Below are 15,633 nucleotides of genomic sequence, written 5' to 3'. Positions count from 1 at the left end.
AAAAAAAAAAAACAACACAAATCTAACCATTTTTTCCGGAAACACGCTGCACTTTCTCCTCTTCATATCTTTAGTGGTTTTTTTTTCTTCTCTGAAACACTTAATTTTCCTTTTGATTAAGTGAATTCTACTCAGTTCAGCTGCTAGCCCTTGAACCTTCTTGATTAACTGCCTCCAGAAAGAAGTCTTAGAGCATTCCTCCTCTCGACATGGTGACTTTTATTATTGCACTAGTGCACCTGCTATCATTTAGCCTCTTCCCACTCCAGGTGCTTACATATACAGGCATCTACTTGCAGTTCCGAAGACTAAGAAAAACTAATCTTATTTTTACCCTACTTTGCCCAGTTGGCCTTCTGCCCTAAATTTGAATGTTTTTTCTTCCTTTTCAGTTACAGATGAGGATACAGTTAAGAGATATTTTGCCAAGTTTGAAGAAAAGTTTTTCCAAACCTGTGAAAAGGAACTTGCCAAAATCAACACATTTTATTCAGGTGAGTAGTCACAAAGAGAAGAAAGATTCTGTGATGTCCTCAGACTTGTTTAGTGTCTGTCATTTGAAGCTACCTTGTGCTAGCTTTTGCTGCAATAATGGGTTTGTTTGGATGGATTAAGGACATGTCTGGCACCTTAGTGTTTATAATTTACATAAATTATATAAATTTATATAAAGTTGCCTAGGTTCCCTTACAGTTACTTATAAGACCTTCAGAGTTATAAATTTGATTTTATCTTTTTATAAGTTTTTATTGCCACCTCCAGATTCTTCCTTAGGTTAACTTTGTGCCCTTTGATTGGCTAAAACACTATTTGCATCCCTTTATAGTACTGGTCCCCACAGTGTCATCTGCAAAAAGCTATGGGAATTTGAGAAAAAAGTTTTAACCTCTATTTTTGTATGTGTAGCTTGTTTAAAGTTTGTGTTTTAATGTACTTCAAGTAGAGATTAGTAGAGTAATGTCCTCACAATGGATTGCCTCGAGCATTGCCTTGGGTATCGTGAATCTCATGGGGCCAGATGGTTTTGGGAGTCCAGAGTCAAATCAGTGAGTTAGATTCAGAGAGAGCTCATCCTGTATCCCCCGTACATTACTAAATTTACCCCTCCTGCTTTGAATTGCCTACTGGATGTAATGATCAATAATGAACTTCTTTCTTATCTTGGCAAAGGCTTTGGCAATACCTTTTAATGTCTTAGTACTGTCATACTAATAAACAAACAAGCAAACAACAACAAAACCCCCCACTAGTATAGGTTGGTTAGTCCAGGGATGACAATTCACATAGCTTTATTAGTTTCTTTTTCAAAGGATGAGTTTTTCCTCCTAGCTTGTGTACAGTTTTTGGAAGCATCTTATTCAGATGTTCTCTCAGCAGCCTTCAGATGGGCCTGATTATTCTTTTTATGGTGCAGTGGGAGATTGGATAGAGAGGTGCCAAAACCCTAAAAGGCTAGATTTAGCATTCTTTTAGGTACCATTATTTTTCAACATCAGCACTGCTATGTCTCCTGCAAAATTGAATATCCGGTATCTTAGAGAGTTTCCTGCTGAACTCTTGGTTGCTCCCTGGGAATGGAGATGACCAGCTCCCATTTAAAGCTTTATTTTCAACTTTCTGCATAACCCTGGTGACTTAATCACCCATGTGGACAGTTCATTTTGGGTTCCACTCTACTTTGATGTATTTCTCTCTTGGCTATACTTGCCCAGAATTGTTCTCCTTCACATTAGTAAATCCCAATGTAAGCTTCTATGACCATGTGTCCCAGCACATTTGAAAGCATGAAAATGGGTAGGTCTTCAAAAGAGAATTGTGCAGAAAGAATTGCAGTATTCCAAGGACACATGTGATTTCCAGTTGGGAGTTAGAAAGGCAAGGAAGAACCAGCTGTGAAGACAGAGGGACAGCTGTTGTGGGAGGTCACTGTGGTTTGAATCTGAACTGCTTCTCATGTTCACAAACTCATGTTTAACCCTTTGTTCCTGAGTGGGGTGCTGTCTTAAGAGGCTATGCAACAACCCTCAGGAGGTAGATCATGGGTAGCAGAGCAGGCCACTTTTGCCATTAGCCTTGGCCCTTGGTTGTAGTCTACTTTCTGCACTTCTTGTTCTGGGGGATGTGGACAGTCTCTCCTCACACTGCCCTGCTACTCCTCCCACTGCTGGGCTCTAATTGGAATCCTTGAGCCAGAACAAATCTGGCCTCCTGCTTTTGCCTGGTATTTTTTTTTTTTTTACCATGATACCAGGAGTAAGAGCATTAGAAAGAGTATGTCTACATTATGTAAATGCTTTTAGGTAAGATCTAAGGCTGAATATGAAAAAATGTATGGTCAGGTCTACTAACATTTTTCTTTCGATGTGGTATTTTTAGAAGGGATCCCTGATCAAATCTCAATTGGTAGTTTGTGTTACAATGGGTAGTATTTCTTAATTTACAAAGAAAAATAAATATCTATTCTTAGCAATAGATAATTTTGAGTTATAGAAAAAAATCTACTTTATGATTAAGCATAATCTTTTTTTGTTGTTGTTGATTTTTATTTTTCAAGACAGGGTTTCTCTGTGTACTCCTGGCTGTCTCGGAACTTGCTTTAGACTCAGAGATCACCTTGCCTCTGCCAGGATTAAAGGCATGCACCACTCCACCCGGCTAGACCTTCATATTTTTTGTGTACTTAGATGTACCTCTGAGTGGGAATATACAAATGTTAAAATAATTTAAATGTTTTTTTTAACCAGACAATATTTTATCTGCTTTTAATCTATTCTGGTTTTATACTTTTTCTGATAGATTTTTTTTTCTTTTTTTTTCTTTTTTTTTTGGCTTTTCGAGACAGGGTTTCTCTATGTAGCCCTGGCTGTCCTGGAACTCACTCAGTAGACCAGGCTAGCCTCGAACTCAGAAATCCGCCTACCTCTGCCTCCCAAGTGCTAGGATTAAAGGCGTGCACCACTACCGCCCGGCCGGCCTCTGATAAATTTTTTAAGATGCTGATTATAGTCTACTAAATTGTGCGTGCGTGCGTGCGTGCGTGCGTGCGTGCGTGCGTGCGTGTGTGTGTGTGTGTGTGTGTGTGTGTGTGTGTCTGTTTGAAGATAAGGTACCACTGTGCAGTTCTCACTGGCCTAGAACTTGCTATTATATAAGCCATACTGGCCTTGAACTCACAAGATTAGACTAACTCTACCTTCAAAGTGTTAGAATTAAAGGTGTGTACCACTGCAGCCAACTCAGATTGGCTTTGAACATCAGTCTTGATCCATATTGGGTTGCAAGATTCAGTTTAAAACGTGATATCTTTGAGTAGGTCAATTTTCAAAAGTTATTTTGAGTTAGCTATTATTAAATTTTTTTGGATGCTGTAGGTTAATGACTTATCTGTGTATATTGGCAGGGCCATTGGGATACAAATTGATAGTCACTGACTGGATTTCTTCCAGGTCAGGAAGTGGTAATATGAAAACATGATTGGTAGAAATAGAATCTGGCAGCTGTTGGAGTCAGTATCATCTTCCTCTCATTTAGCTGCTTCCTCACCACAGATTGTCCTAGAGACTGCAGTCCTCAGACACTTAAGCCCGAGGCAAACCATGAGTAACATGTGAGTTTTGGTAAGGATTGAAAGGAGCTGTCACTATTTACCCAAGCTAGTCCTGCACCATCTGTCCTCCTGACTAGAGCTTTCCAGTGCTGGGCAGAATAGTGTTGCCACCTATTTTAGCTTATTTTTATTAGCTCACCTTCATCCACTTAGATCTCACCAATTACTTAATACCTAAAATGGTTAGCCTTTAAGTGACTTCAGGATCCAAACATTCTAATACCTCCCAATTTTTTGTCTTTCTAATCATATCAAAAAGCCAAAACTAAATACAATAATAAAATAATAAAAATGTTAATTCCATCAACTGATTACATTTTGAAATTTTTAACCATAAGTTTTTATTTTTGTTTACTTTTAAGATTTTAAAAATCGATTTTAACCTTTCTAAGCCAATATATATTTGCGTATAAAATAATCAAATTAATTCTACTTGTTAAAAGAAGCCATTTTCAGTTGAAAACCTGACAAATTATTTTTTTATTTTTTTATTAAAGATTTATTTATTTTATTATATGTACATACACTGTAGCTGTTTTCAGAAACACCAGAAGAATGCATCAGATCTCATTACAGATGATTGTGAGCCACCATGTGGTTGCTGGGATTTGAACTCAGGACCTCTGGAATCTGGAAGAGCAGTCAGTGCTCTTAACCACTAAGCCATCTCTCCAGCCCCATTTTCTTATTTTTTACTGTATGTTTTTGTTTTTGTTTTTGTTTTAGGACTTACTTATTTTATATATATGAGTACACTGTAGATGTTTGCAGACACACCAGAAGAGGGCATCACATCCCATTACAGATGGTTGTGAGTCACCATGTGGTTGCTGGATATTGAACTCAGGACCTCTGGAAGAGCAATCAGTACTCTTAACCGCTGAGCCAACTCTCCAGCCCCCGTTTTGTTTAATTTTTAAAGGGCAATTATTTATATTTCTAGAAAAAGGTTTTCACAATTGAAAGACCGTGGGGAAAGAGGGTAGTTTTAAAAGTGAGGTACCCTAGTTTCCAACATGAACATAAATGTGAATATCTTCAGTAAAATACTTGAAGCCAAATTCACCAGTACATTTAAAAGTTCCTGCATGATCAAGTTAGTTTCATTCCAGAAATGCAAGGATGTTTCAGTAGCATATTAATAGAATCAAGAGCCCTAAATCACACAATCATTTTAATAAATGTAGAAGAAACAATCCTTTGATAAAATTAAACATCCCTTCATTAGAAAAGCCCTGAATAAAACAAACTAGCAATAGAAGTATTGTACCTCAGCACAGTGTAGATGGCATGTGGCAGACCTATACATAGCCAATATAATAAACAGGGACAAATTGAGAGCATGTTCTGTAAATGAGAAGTGGGCATCTCCCCTCGTCGCTCCTCTTCAGCATGGTGCTTGGAATCTTAGCCATTCCTTTCAGACAAGAGAAAGGGAAAAGGATGCAAAGAGAAAATGAAGAAGTCAGTTGTCCTTGTTTGCAGATGATATAGTCCTACACTGGAAAGACATTAAAGACTCTACCAAAATTCTTGATTTGATAAATGTAACAAAGTAGCAAGGTACAAAAGGAAGCATTGAAAAGTAGTAGCTATTCTATAGCCAATAGTGAGCTCACTAAAAACGAATTTAGGAATACAGTTACATTTAGTTACCTCAAGTCAGAAAGGGTGGGGGAGGAGAGGTTATGGATGTGAGAACTAGACGCAGGGCTTACTGCACACATTAAAGCTCTGAAACCCTGAAGAAAGAACAGGACGAGATAGAAGCTCTCTTACTTATGTTCATGAGTTAGCAGAATTATTCCTATTACTAGCAGATCATACTCGCCAAAGCAATCTTTACACCCAGTGCAATGCTATCAAAATTCTAATGCCATGCTTCACAGAAGTAGAAAAAACAGTTGTAAAATTATCTGAAACACAAAAGACACCTATAGCCCAAATTTTGGCTACATTGAGGGTTCCTTTTTCTTCTACCCTTCCCCACCTCTCTTCTCTTTCAACCCCCCTAACACTAGGTAAGAGAGAAAGATGCATAAAGGAGAGAGAGAGACAGAGACAGAGAGACAGAGACAGAGACAGAGGGAGAGAGAGACAGAGACAGAGAGAGAGGCAGAGAGAGACAAAGAGACAGAGAGAGGCAGAGAGAGAGAGAGACAGAGACATCCTTGAATAAAGTCAGGGGTAGGAAAGGGTCTTATGATATTGTTAGACTACTTCCTGCTGATTAGGGACATTGAGTTCCTTGAAGCAAGTTTGATCTTTGCTATCAGGATATCTAGTTACTTTTTCTTCTCCTCTTCCTCCTCCTCTCCCTTTCTTTTTTTTTGTGCAGCTAACAAATTACAACCAATAGCATCCAACTACCAACCAGCCAACAACTCCCCAACTCTTGGGACCCTATAGCATTTATGTACCCTTAAAGATTCCCCAGAATTCCAAACATCGTACACTCCCTAAAACTATTTGCAGCTGGAAAAATCATGCCCCCGTTAGAGCATGAGTCAAATCATAGTCGTCAGCTGTGAACAGTATGAAAGAGCCTCATATCCCACACCTGGGATTAAAATGAAAACATATTCTTATAATATTTCTGTGTTTTTAAGGAAACCAAAATTCTCACTACAGACCCCTGTAGACAAAGCCACCTGAGCAAACCCAGCAATGTCAGAGGTATCACAGTATCTTGCTCAAACTATACTACCCAGCGACAGTGTGACAAACATAGCATGCTACTAACCCAAACAGCCATATAAACAAGTGTCCCTGAAGATTTAGAAATAATCTCATGTAACTACAGGATGTGGATCTCTCTAAGTCTGCTGAAACAGACACTGGGAAAGAGACTCTTCAGCAAGTGTGTGTAGAAAACTGTATTCCATATATAAAAGATTTAAACTAGACCCCTATTTTATACTCTACTGAAAAAAAAAATCCATTTTAAATGGGTCAAAGATCTTAATATAAAACCTGAAACTGAAATTCCTAGCAGAAGGAAATATAGTGGAAATGCTTCAAAATAGAAGCATAGACAATGGTTTTCAAATAGGATTTCAGTAGCTAAGGATAATAATAATTAATCAAAAGAGGCTTATATAGGAAAGGAAACAGTTACCAGGGTGAAAAGACAACCTATAGGATGGGAGAGAATGTTTCACAGTTGTGTATCCAACAGAATATGTAAAAACTCAAAAAGGGAAACACCCAGAGAACGGATAATGCAACTTGTAACATTAGTAGGGAAACAGCTGCAATTAGCAAATGAAACAGTACAAAAATTGCTGGAAAGAGGTTCAGCAGCTTCAGCCACCAGTGACATGGAAATTTAAACTACATTTAGATTGCATCTTACTCCATTCAGAATATCATCAAGAAAACAACACGTGTTGGTGAGGATGCTTAGCTATTATGGAAATGGAGGCTTATCAGAAAAACTTAGAACTGTGTGATCTGGCTATAACATTTCTGGATATTTACCTAAAAGAATCAAGTTCGCTTACTCAAAGATACACCTGCACACACTAAAGTCCCAGCCAGCCTCGGTGTCCATCAGCAGATAAAATGTGAAGCATGTGATAGGTTACTCACCAGAGAAGACTGCTCCGACATGGGCTTAAACCAATAGAAAGTCCTTAGTAGTCGGCCAGCAGCTACCCTGGGTGTTTGGGATCCCAGTGTAGCCCTGAACCTTTCTCAGGGTGAGACTTTGTACACACAAACCACGATCTGTGTTGATACACTTGAATTAACAGGAATAGTTAACCAGAAGCAGAACTGCAGAAGCCAAGAAGTACATTTTACCAGAAGGGGTTTTATTACTGTGAAAAGACATCATGACCAAGGCAGATCTTATAAAAGGCAAACATTTCATTGGAACTGGCTTACAGTTTCAGAGATTATTATCATGGCGGGAAGCATGGCAGTGTACAGGCAAACACGGTGCTAGAGTAGCCAAGAGTTTACATCTTGCTCAGAATGTAGCTAGGAGGAGATTGAATTCCACATTGGGTAGAACTTTGAGCACAGGAGACCTCAAAACCCACTTCCACAGTGACATACTTCTTCCAACAAGGCCACACTTTCCCAATAAGGCCATACCTTCTAATAGTGCCATTCCCTATGGGCCAAGCATTCAAACATATGAGTCTGTGTGGGCCGTTCCTACTCAAACCACTTGGACTTGGATGGATTAGGCCTTTGTTTTAGTGTTGGCAGGTGGTGCTATCTACATGCTGAGTTTTATAGTCTGAGTGACACCCTCCATTGTGGAGTCAGTTGTGCTAAGGTCTCAGAGCCTACTAAATCTGGAGCCCTAATACAATACACAAACACAATGGAGTGTCGTGACCTAGTGTTCTAGGTCTTTTGTTATTTGAGGTGTGCAGTTCCAAGTGTTGAGAGCCCAAATGAAAGCAGCATAAAAATTGCATATATTGTAATAAGAGTAACTATATTGAATGATTATGATGGCCCAACATAAGTTTCCCTTGCATTTAAAATAAAATTAGTGAAGTCTTTACACTGAATCAGTGAGATATTAACATTGCAATACTGGTAAGCAATAAAAATAGTCTAAGATACTAGTTATATTTTATAAAGAAATATTCTTTAATTTTTAACAACAATGTAATTAATTGCTTTGCTGTTCTAGCAAAAACTAATTAAGCTCATTGGAGTAAATATATATTAATTCTTATTAGCTGGTTGATGATACAGAGGTGGTTTAATTGATCCTGTATATTATTGGAAACTTACCAATGTAATCTATCTGCTCCTAAGTATCTAGGTAGTCCCAGTGGGTAGTGGAGATAGTAGAGGGTCAAGAGTCGTCTTTTACCTAGTGAGTAGCTGCATTGCCAAGAGTGTAGTTGAATATTTGCATTATTAGGTGTGCAGGTGCATACCAGGTGCTAGGAGCTTATTGATTTGCTTCAGTGAAGATATTGTGTCCAGAACAGCTGCTCTGGGACAGAACACTTGGCTAACTGTAATATCTGTATTTCCCAAGAGTTATCCAACTCTCTACAAAGTCAAGTGTTACCTTAAGTGACAATGTATATAGGCTTCACCATCCCTTTGTCTTTCAGCTTTTTGGTTGTGACAACTTTAAAGTTTTATTGTGATATTGGGAAGTTACAGGAACTTACACTTAGCTTCTTGTACCACATTGTTCTTACTTCTAGATCACAATCAATATGGAAATCCTACTTGTAGCCTAATGTCTATACGGTTGCCCATTTTGGGACTGAGAAGGTTGCCATAGGATGAGTCAATAGACCAACTGTATGCTGCGAGCTAACCCTGGATATGTTCTTGATGGTTGGAACATTAGTTTGCCTGTTAAACCACAGTAGTATTTAGAGATTCTGGGAATTTGTGTCAGTTCATTGTTATTATAGGCATAGTTCTGAGATAGCCTTCAAGCACAGAATTTCTGCTAGTTCTTTTTTTCAGGAATAGTCAAGGTTCCAGATGAATTCTTTACTAAGTAATGATGATTATTCCAGATTAACCCAGCCTTATTAGGTGTGTCCTTAAAAGGGATTGAGCTAACCCTGGGGGACAGGGATCATAGAAAGTAAAGAAGGACTTGACCCAAGAGTTTCTCCGTTGGTGACTTTGAAGATGTAGAGAGGTAATAGCTGTCTCTAGAGGCTAAAAGCAACCCTCCAGTAAACAGAGAAGTGGTGACCTCAGTCTTACGACTACACAGAGCTAAATTCAGCTACATCCAGTGAGTATGAAAGAGGAACATAAACTCCTAGATGACCCTGAGCTACACTGGAGCTACATCATGCTTGGTTCATTTAAGCCACTAAGTTTGTAGTGATTTTTTATATAGTAATATAAAAATCAATACAAAAGCCAGTGCCTGGTTATTCTAGAGATGTCTTGAAGTTTCCTTTTTCTCAAAGGCACAGTCATCCTAGAAGGTGGTCACTAAGTCCTTTGAGGAAGGATTGGGGAAATGTATTAGAAATGTATTAGAATTGGCAAGAGCGGGCAACTTGCTGTATTTCAGTCAGGGGTCTCATTATGTGGGAATTAGCTCTGAGTCTAAAAACAAGTGCTCAGCTGACTAAACTCAGTTGTCTGTCACTAGACTGAACAGTGACCAAGCAATATTCTAGTGGTTTGCCCATTGTTTCATTCCTAAGAAAAACCTTGATCAATTAACCACAGCTAAAAATCTTGTGGGCTGAACCATTCTCATTAATGATTTGCCCAGTTGCCTTTTATGATAAGCAGGGCTTCCTTGTTTTTTGGGGGGGGGTTATTTGCTTCCACCTGGCCCTTCTATTCCAAGGTCTTTTTGTTGCCACTGAAATCAGAGAACCATGATGGGTCTGTCTCTGAATGTGCCTGTTCTGTAGTGGAAGGCAGACTCAGAGCTCTTCACTGATGCAGGTGCTTTCTTCAGTGACTTCCTACGATACCCACTGAAGGGATTTTTCTGGACCTTCTGGGAGAGAATCTTGTTGGTTTTAGAGACAGAGAGAATGATGTCTGGGATCTATAAGCAGATCCCAGGTAAATGGGACTTTAAGGATGGGTTAAATTAATTTGGCAAGAGCAGTAAAACCTTATTTTAGATTTTAATATAGTTTAAAATCAACACACATACATGAAAAATAATCAAACATATGAAAATGAAAGTCAGATAGTTAAGGATAGAGATGAATCATGGAAGCACCCAATAGAGATAACTTCAGAGAAACAGTCGTGCAAACAAAGGAAGCAGTAGTGCCAAGAATACAAAAATACTAACTACTACACTATAGCATATCTAATCGTCTCAATGGCAAAGAAGGCTCGCACTCTGAAGGGGTGGGTCATAGGGAACTCCTTGTTATTGTTAATGTCTAATCAACATTGTTTGCCAAGTGCTAGCTGTGCTCCATGGCAGTTTTACAGTTTATTTAATCTTCACTAGTCCTTTTTAGGAGAGTTGTTATATCTTTATTTCACCTATGAAATGCTTACAGGAGTTGAAGAAATAAACTGAACTAAAATTTTAAGAGGTAATAGCAAAAATTTTAACACAAATCTACCTAAGTCCATATACTAAATTATGACCTTAGAATGTAAGTTACAATTATTTTATCAAGTAATTGACCTTCCATAACAATTGATTCTGCATCTCTGAATTAACCAATATATTTAGGAAAATAATCAGGAGAGCAAAAGGCATGGCTCGGGTAGAACACTTGAGTAGCATGTATAAGACCGTGGATCCATCCCTAGCATGACAAATTCTGTCTGTCTGTCTGTCTGTCTGTCTGCCTGCCTGTCTGTGTAGAGACCTACTTTTAGCATAGCCCCCACCCTGATTTTGTTCCCTGGGAAAATTGAATCTATACTGAATATGTACATATAGTTTTCCATCTCATTCTCTAAACAATACACTATAGCAAGCATTTACATTATATTAATATTGCAAGTCAGAACTTAAAACTTTTTTCTACTCATGATACCTTTTTATCTCTCAAATTTTTATTTGACTTAAGATATGTAAAATATGGTGACAGCACATTTACTGGTAATAAATAATAAATAGATTTTAAAACAATGCTTTGATTCACTTTGCCACGCATTAAGGGTGGATACATGGTCACACACTAATGAGATAAGGGTGGACACTGGGTCACACACTAATGAGAATAAGGGTGGACACAGGGTCACACACTAATGAGAAGAGTGTACTATCATACCTTCTTCTAAAGAATTGAATCTGGGCTCATGCTCATACTATAGGAAATAGAACAGCCTTAGAAATTTTCAGCATTTACCAGCAGTTTATAATTGTCTGTAATGATAGTTTGTAGTTGCTTTATAATTGTCAGCAGTGACAGTGACTTGTTTCACATTAAATGTGTAATAAGCAATGGTAGCACTTTTATAAGGGCTATCTTAGAAATTGTTAGAAACTTTTCTTAATCTCAAACTAAAATTAATGTAATGATATTTTAAAAATATGAATTCTTCCAGCCTGGTCTACATAATGAGCTCTAGGACAGCCAAGACTATATGGAGAAAGACCCTGTTTCAAAAAAAAAAAACAAAAACAAATGTCTGTCTGTCTATCTGTCTGTCTGTCTCTGTCTCAAAAAAAAAAAATGAAAGAAAGGAAAACAAAACAAAAAAAACCCTAGTAAGTCAAAAATACTAAAACAGAGCAAAACCAAAAGCACACAAGAAAACATGGAATGTGTTTTGTCTTAGCCTGGGGCCTGTCCTAGAGTGTGGTTGATAGGCCCAGTAACGCTCCTTTGGGGAAAACTGATTTTTCTTTGCCCAGCATCAATTGCAAACAGCTTTGATTTGGGCATAGGACATTGTATCTATTTCCTCTTCTTCCTGTGTAGAGCAACATAGTTTTTTTATAATCAAAATTTAAAGATAAGAGTTCTTAAAACTGTCTCCAGACATTTCAGATGATCAGTTATAACTCTTAACATTTAGATAGTTGGAAAAGTTATTTTCAGTTAAATACTTCAAGATATTTTCTGTAAATGCTTCTAAAGAAGCTTCTCAAAAACTTTTTATTGACTCTTCGTGAATTACACATTATGTACCCCAATCCCACTCCTCTCCCAAACCTCCTTATGAACCCTCCACCCTTGCAATCTTCCCTCTTGGAAGAAAACAAAAAAAATTAAACAAACATCTCATGTGGAAGCTGGGATGTGTCACACAGTATGCTCTTATGTCCACACATCTTTACTTATCAAAGTTCATTCCAATGAGTCATTGGTCTGGTTCGAGGCCTCTGGTTTCTGCTGCTTTCAATACTGGATCCTCACTGGGTCTCTCTCAAGTATCTTGTAGTTGCCCTGTGTCATGGAGATTCTGCAGCTTTGGATCTGCAGGACCATCCTCTTCACAAGCTCCAGCAGCTCATAGATGGAGTAGATGCTGCCATAGGCCAACTCAAAGCCCTGGATCTGGGCCCGCATGGTAGCTGAGTTGGTTAGCCTTCCAGTTCTTCTGCACCCGTGCCACTAGGGCCAGCTCTCCTGCTTTGCTCAGGTGAGGGGCAGAGCCACCTCATCTAAGAGTTAAGGGTTGGGACCTGCTGTCTCACACCATGCCTGCATCGAGGAGCTGGCAGTCTGTCCCACACCCATGCCGTCAGGGCTACTTCTTCTGCACTGCCCAGGCAGGGGCCAGGTCCAGCTCTCCCGTGCTCATGTCATTAGTGTAAGTAAGCTTAGCTCAGCATTAGGACAGCAACATGGCTCCAGGTGGCAGCCCAGACTACTGACGTGTACATGGAACTTTGGGGGTAAAAGAGGCCACAGACATATTGACACAGACCCCTGCTCTGACAAGGCTGTGGACTCAGACATGACCCTCTGTGACAACATGGGTCCAGACATCACCATGGCCTCAGATAGGAGCACAGACTACTCCTGTCAGGCTGTTCTTCACCACTGTTGTGTTTCCAGTTCAGCCACTTCAGAGTGCACATTCTCATGATCATCTGGCCATCCGTGCTGTCCCTCCCCACACCTGACTCTGAACCCCTCCGTTCCTGCCTTCATTCCCCCCATCTCCTCTCCCACTCATTTCCCTCCCTCCATGTGCCTCTTATGACTGTTTTATTCTTCCCTAAAGAATCTTCTTTAGCCCTATTCTATTTGTTAACTGTTTCGAAAAACTTTCAAGCAAAGGCTTAAAAATGAGCTACTATTCAGGTAGCTTTTAATGAAGTTAATGATTTTTCTGATATCACAAAACACAATGTCTACCTGGTGCTCTGGGGCTGTGAGGGCCTCCCTGTGAAGTACAAAGTTGTGCTCAGTGTACCAGCTGCTTTTTCTTCTTTGATACAAATTCAGTGTCTCTTTGAGTGTTGCTCTGGTACCATCTATCAGGACACCAGCACCATATTTTCACTGTAAAAAACTCCATTTGTGAATGGAAATGTTAGGTGATATCCTGATATCAACTCTCAATATCGTGATATCAACGCTAAAAAACATGATATCCACCTTTCCTAAAGTGTGATGAAAGAATAATTCCTCACATATACTTCCTTCTTAAACATGCTTACTTACATAAGAAACAATTATATTGTGTCAGAATAGATATTTCATCTAATTGAATTGCAAACTTTGGGTTGTCTATATGCCTGTAAGAAACTGATTTTAAAAAAAGTCCATACTTTTTTTAAGAAGCAGCATAATTTGATAAGGAAATTTTAGTGATTTCATAACCATATGTTTTTCTCCATGAAGTATTCATTTTTAATAGCAGCAGATAACACAAGATCTTTTGTCAGGTAGCACTTTTTAAGTTTTGGGATTAAATAAGAAGTTTCAGATAACACAAGGAAATTCTTTTAGTTGACAGTAACAAATTTCTCAAAATATTACATTTATTTGTTTGAAGATTTAAAAAATATTCAAAGTATTATAATAGCTTATTTTAGCCTACTGTGTGTTCAGTATTAAGTTGTTTTAATTTAACTGGCTTCATGGTCTCCACAGCTAAAAATTCATTTTCAGTTGAGCTGAGTTTTTTTTTTTAACACCATCACAGTTATTTAAAGTAAAACCTGCAAGAGTGATGTTTTCTGCATATCCTGTTCTGTACAGACTGCCGCATTGCCGTCTCTGCCTTACCTCTTCTGATCAAATCATAACAGAGAGTGTCTCTATCACCATGAAATAAAAATATTACTCATAATTCTAAAATAAATACTAGCTTTAGTATATAGCATTATTTTTAAGTTTAACTTATAATGTGGATGTTTATGGGCTACTGAGGTGCCTCAGCACCTGTCATTTAGCAGTGCAAGCCTCAGGACCTTAGGAAGAAGAGAACCAGCTCCACAAAGTTTTCCTCTATCCTCCAGGTGTACACCCCCACACACACACACACCATACACACTCACGAAATAATGGCTTTAGGAAGTAATGTTTGTGATGAGCAGGTTATATTTATATATTTAGGAAGATAGGTAGACAGACAGATAGACAGACAGCTGTATCAATGGTTAAAGAAATAGAGGTCATGAATTTAAGGTAGAACCGGGTGTATGTGGTAAGAGTAGGAGGGAAGAAAGGGAGGGGAAAACGATGTAATTATATTTTAATTTCAAAAGTATAAACATTTTAAAAACTTGATAGTTGTACGTACATATACATAGTAGTGACACTGAGGAAATAGTAAAGGACTTCTGTCTTTACCTGCTGCAGCTACACATACACACAGTGTATGTGACCAAAGGAGATCATAGCAACCTATGATGTCAAACATTCTAACAATACAACCTAAATAGATACTATTTTGGTACTTACCATGATACTTAGAGGGATAGTGGTAGGAAAATGCTAGAAGTCTTTCCTGTAATTACACCACTGTGATTCAAGGAGCAGGAAACCTTGTATATACAGAAAAAGCACTGTATTTCATAACATATAAGTAGTCTTGGTTCAGAGCTGAGTGGATTTGTGTGTTCACAATCAAGGCTCAAATGAAGTTGTGCAATGCACCCTGGATGATCACTATCAAATTAACTACTGGCTCATTGTCTGGCTTGATTTTTGAATTAAATTTTGGTCGTTACATGTTCAGAAAGCTTTTACTGTTGCCAGATGTTTTGAAAACCCCACATTCACCTACATAATACCATCTAGTTGTGACCCAGAGTTTAAAAGAGTTTACTGTATAAATGTAAGTAACTGAAAGGTGACTTGAAGTATATGGGAGTTTGTGTTGGTCATCTGCAAGTATTACTCTATCTGGTAGAAACTCTTGCAGATATGGGGTCATGGAGCCAGTCCTTGTACTGAGGTACAATTGTATATGTCTAGCAAAAACACACCTATCAACACTACTTCATTGCTGGTGGGATTGCAAACTGGTACAACCACTCTGGAAATCAGTTTGGCGGTTCTTCCGGAAATTGGACATAGTACTACCGGAGGACCCAGCTGTACCGCTCCGGGGCATATACCCAAAAGATACTGCAACGTGTAATAAGGACACATGCTCCACCATGTTCATAGCAGCCT

The 15,633-nt window shown here is 38.5% G+C and overlaps 1 protein-coding gene across 1 annotated transcript in view; it reads left to right on the top strand.

The window, feature by feature from the left end:
• The window catches only part of Xpr1 (xenotropic and polytropic retrovirus receptor 1), a 150,160-nt gene that overhangs the window by 72,742 nt on the left and 61,785 nt on the right, over positions 1 to 15,633 (top strand). The window contains exon 3 of the mRNA XM_031385244.1: positions 393 to 494. Coding sequence (XP_031241104.1) covers positions 393 to 494 — 102 coding nt within the window. The remainder of the gene's footprint in view (positions 1 to 392; positions 495 to 15,633) is intronic.

The sequence above is a fragment of the Mastomys coucha genome, unplaced genomic scaffold (genome assembly GCF_008632895.1).
Source record: "Mastomys coucha isolate ucsf_1 unplaced genomic scaffold, UCSF_Mcou_1 pScaffold1, whole genome shotgun sequence".
Taxonomy (NCBI): Eukaryota; Metazoa; Chordata; class Mammalia; order Rodentia; family Muridae; genus Mastomys; species Mastomys coucha.
The sequence above is the reverse complement of the archived record's forward strand: the minus strand, read 5'-3'. Positions and strand labels throughout refer to the sequence as shown.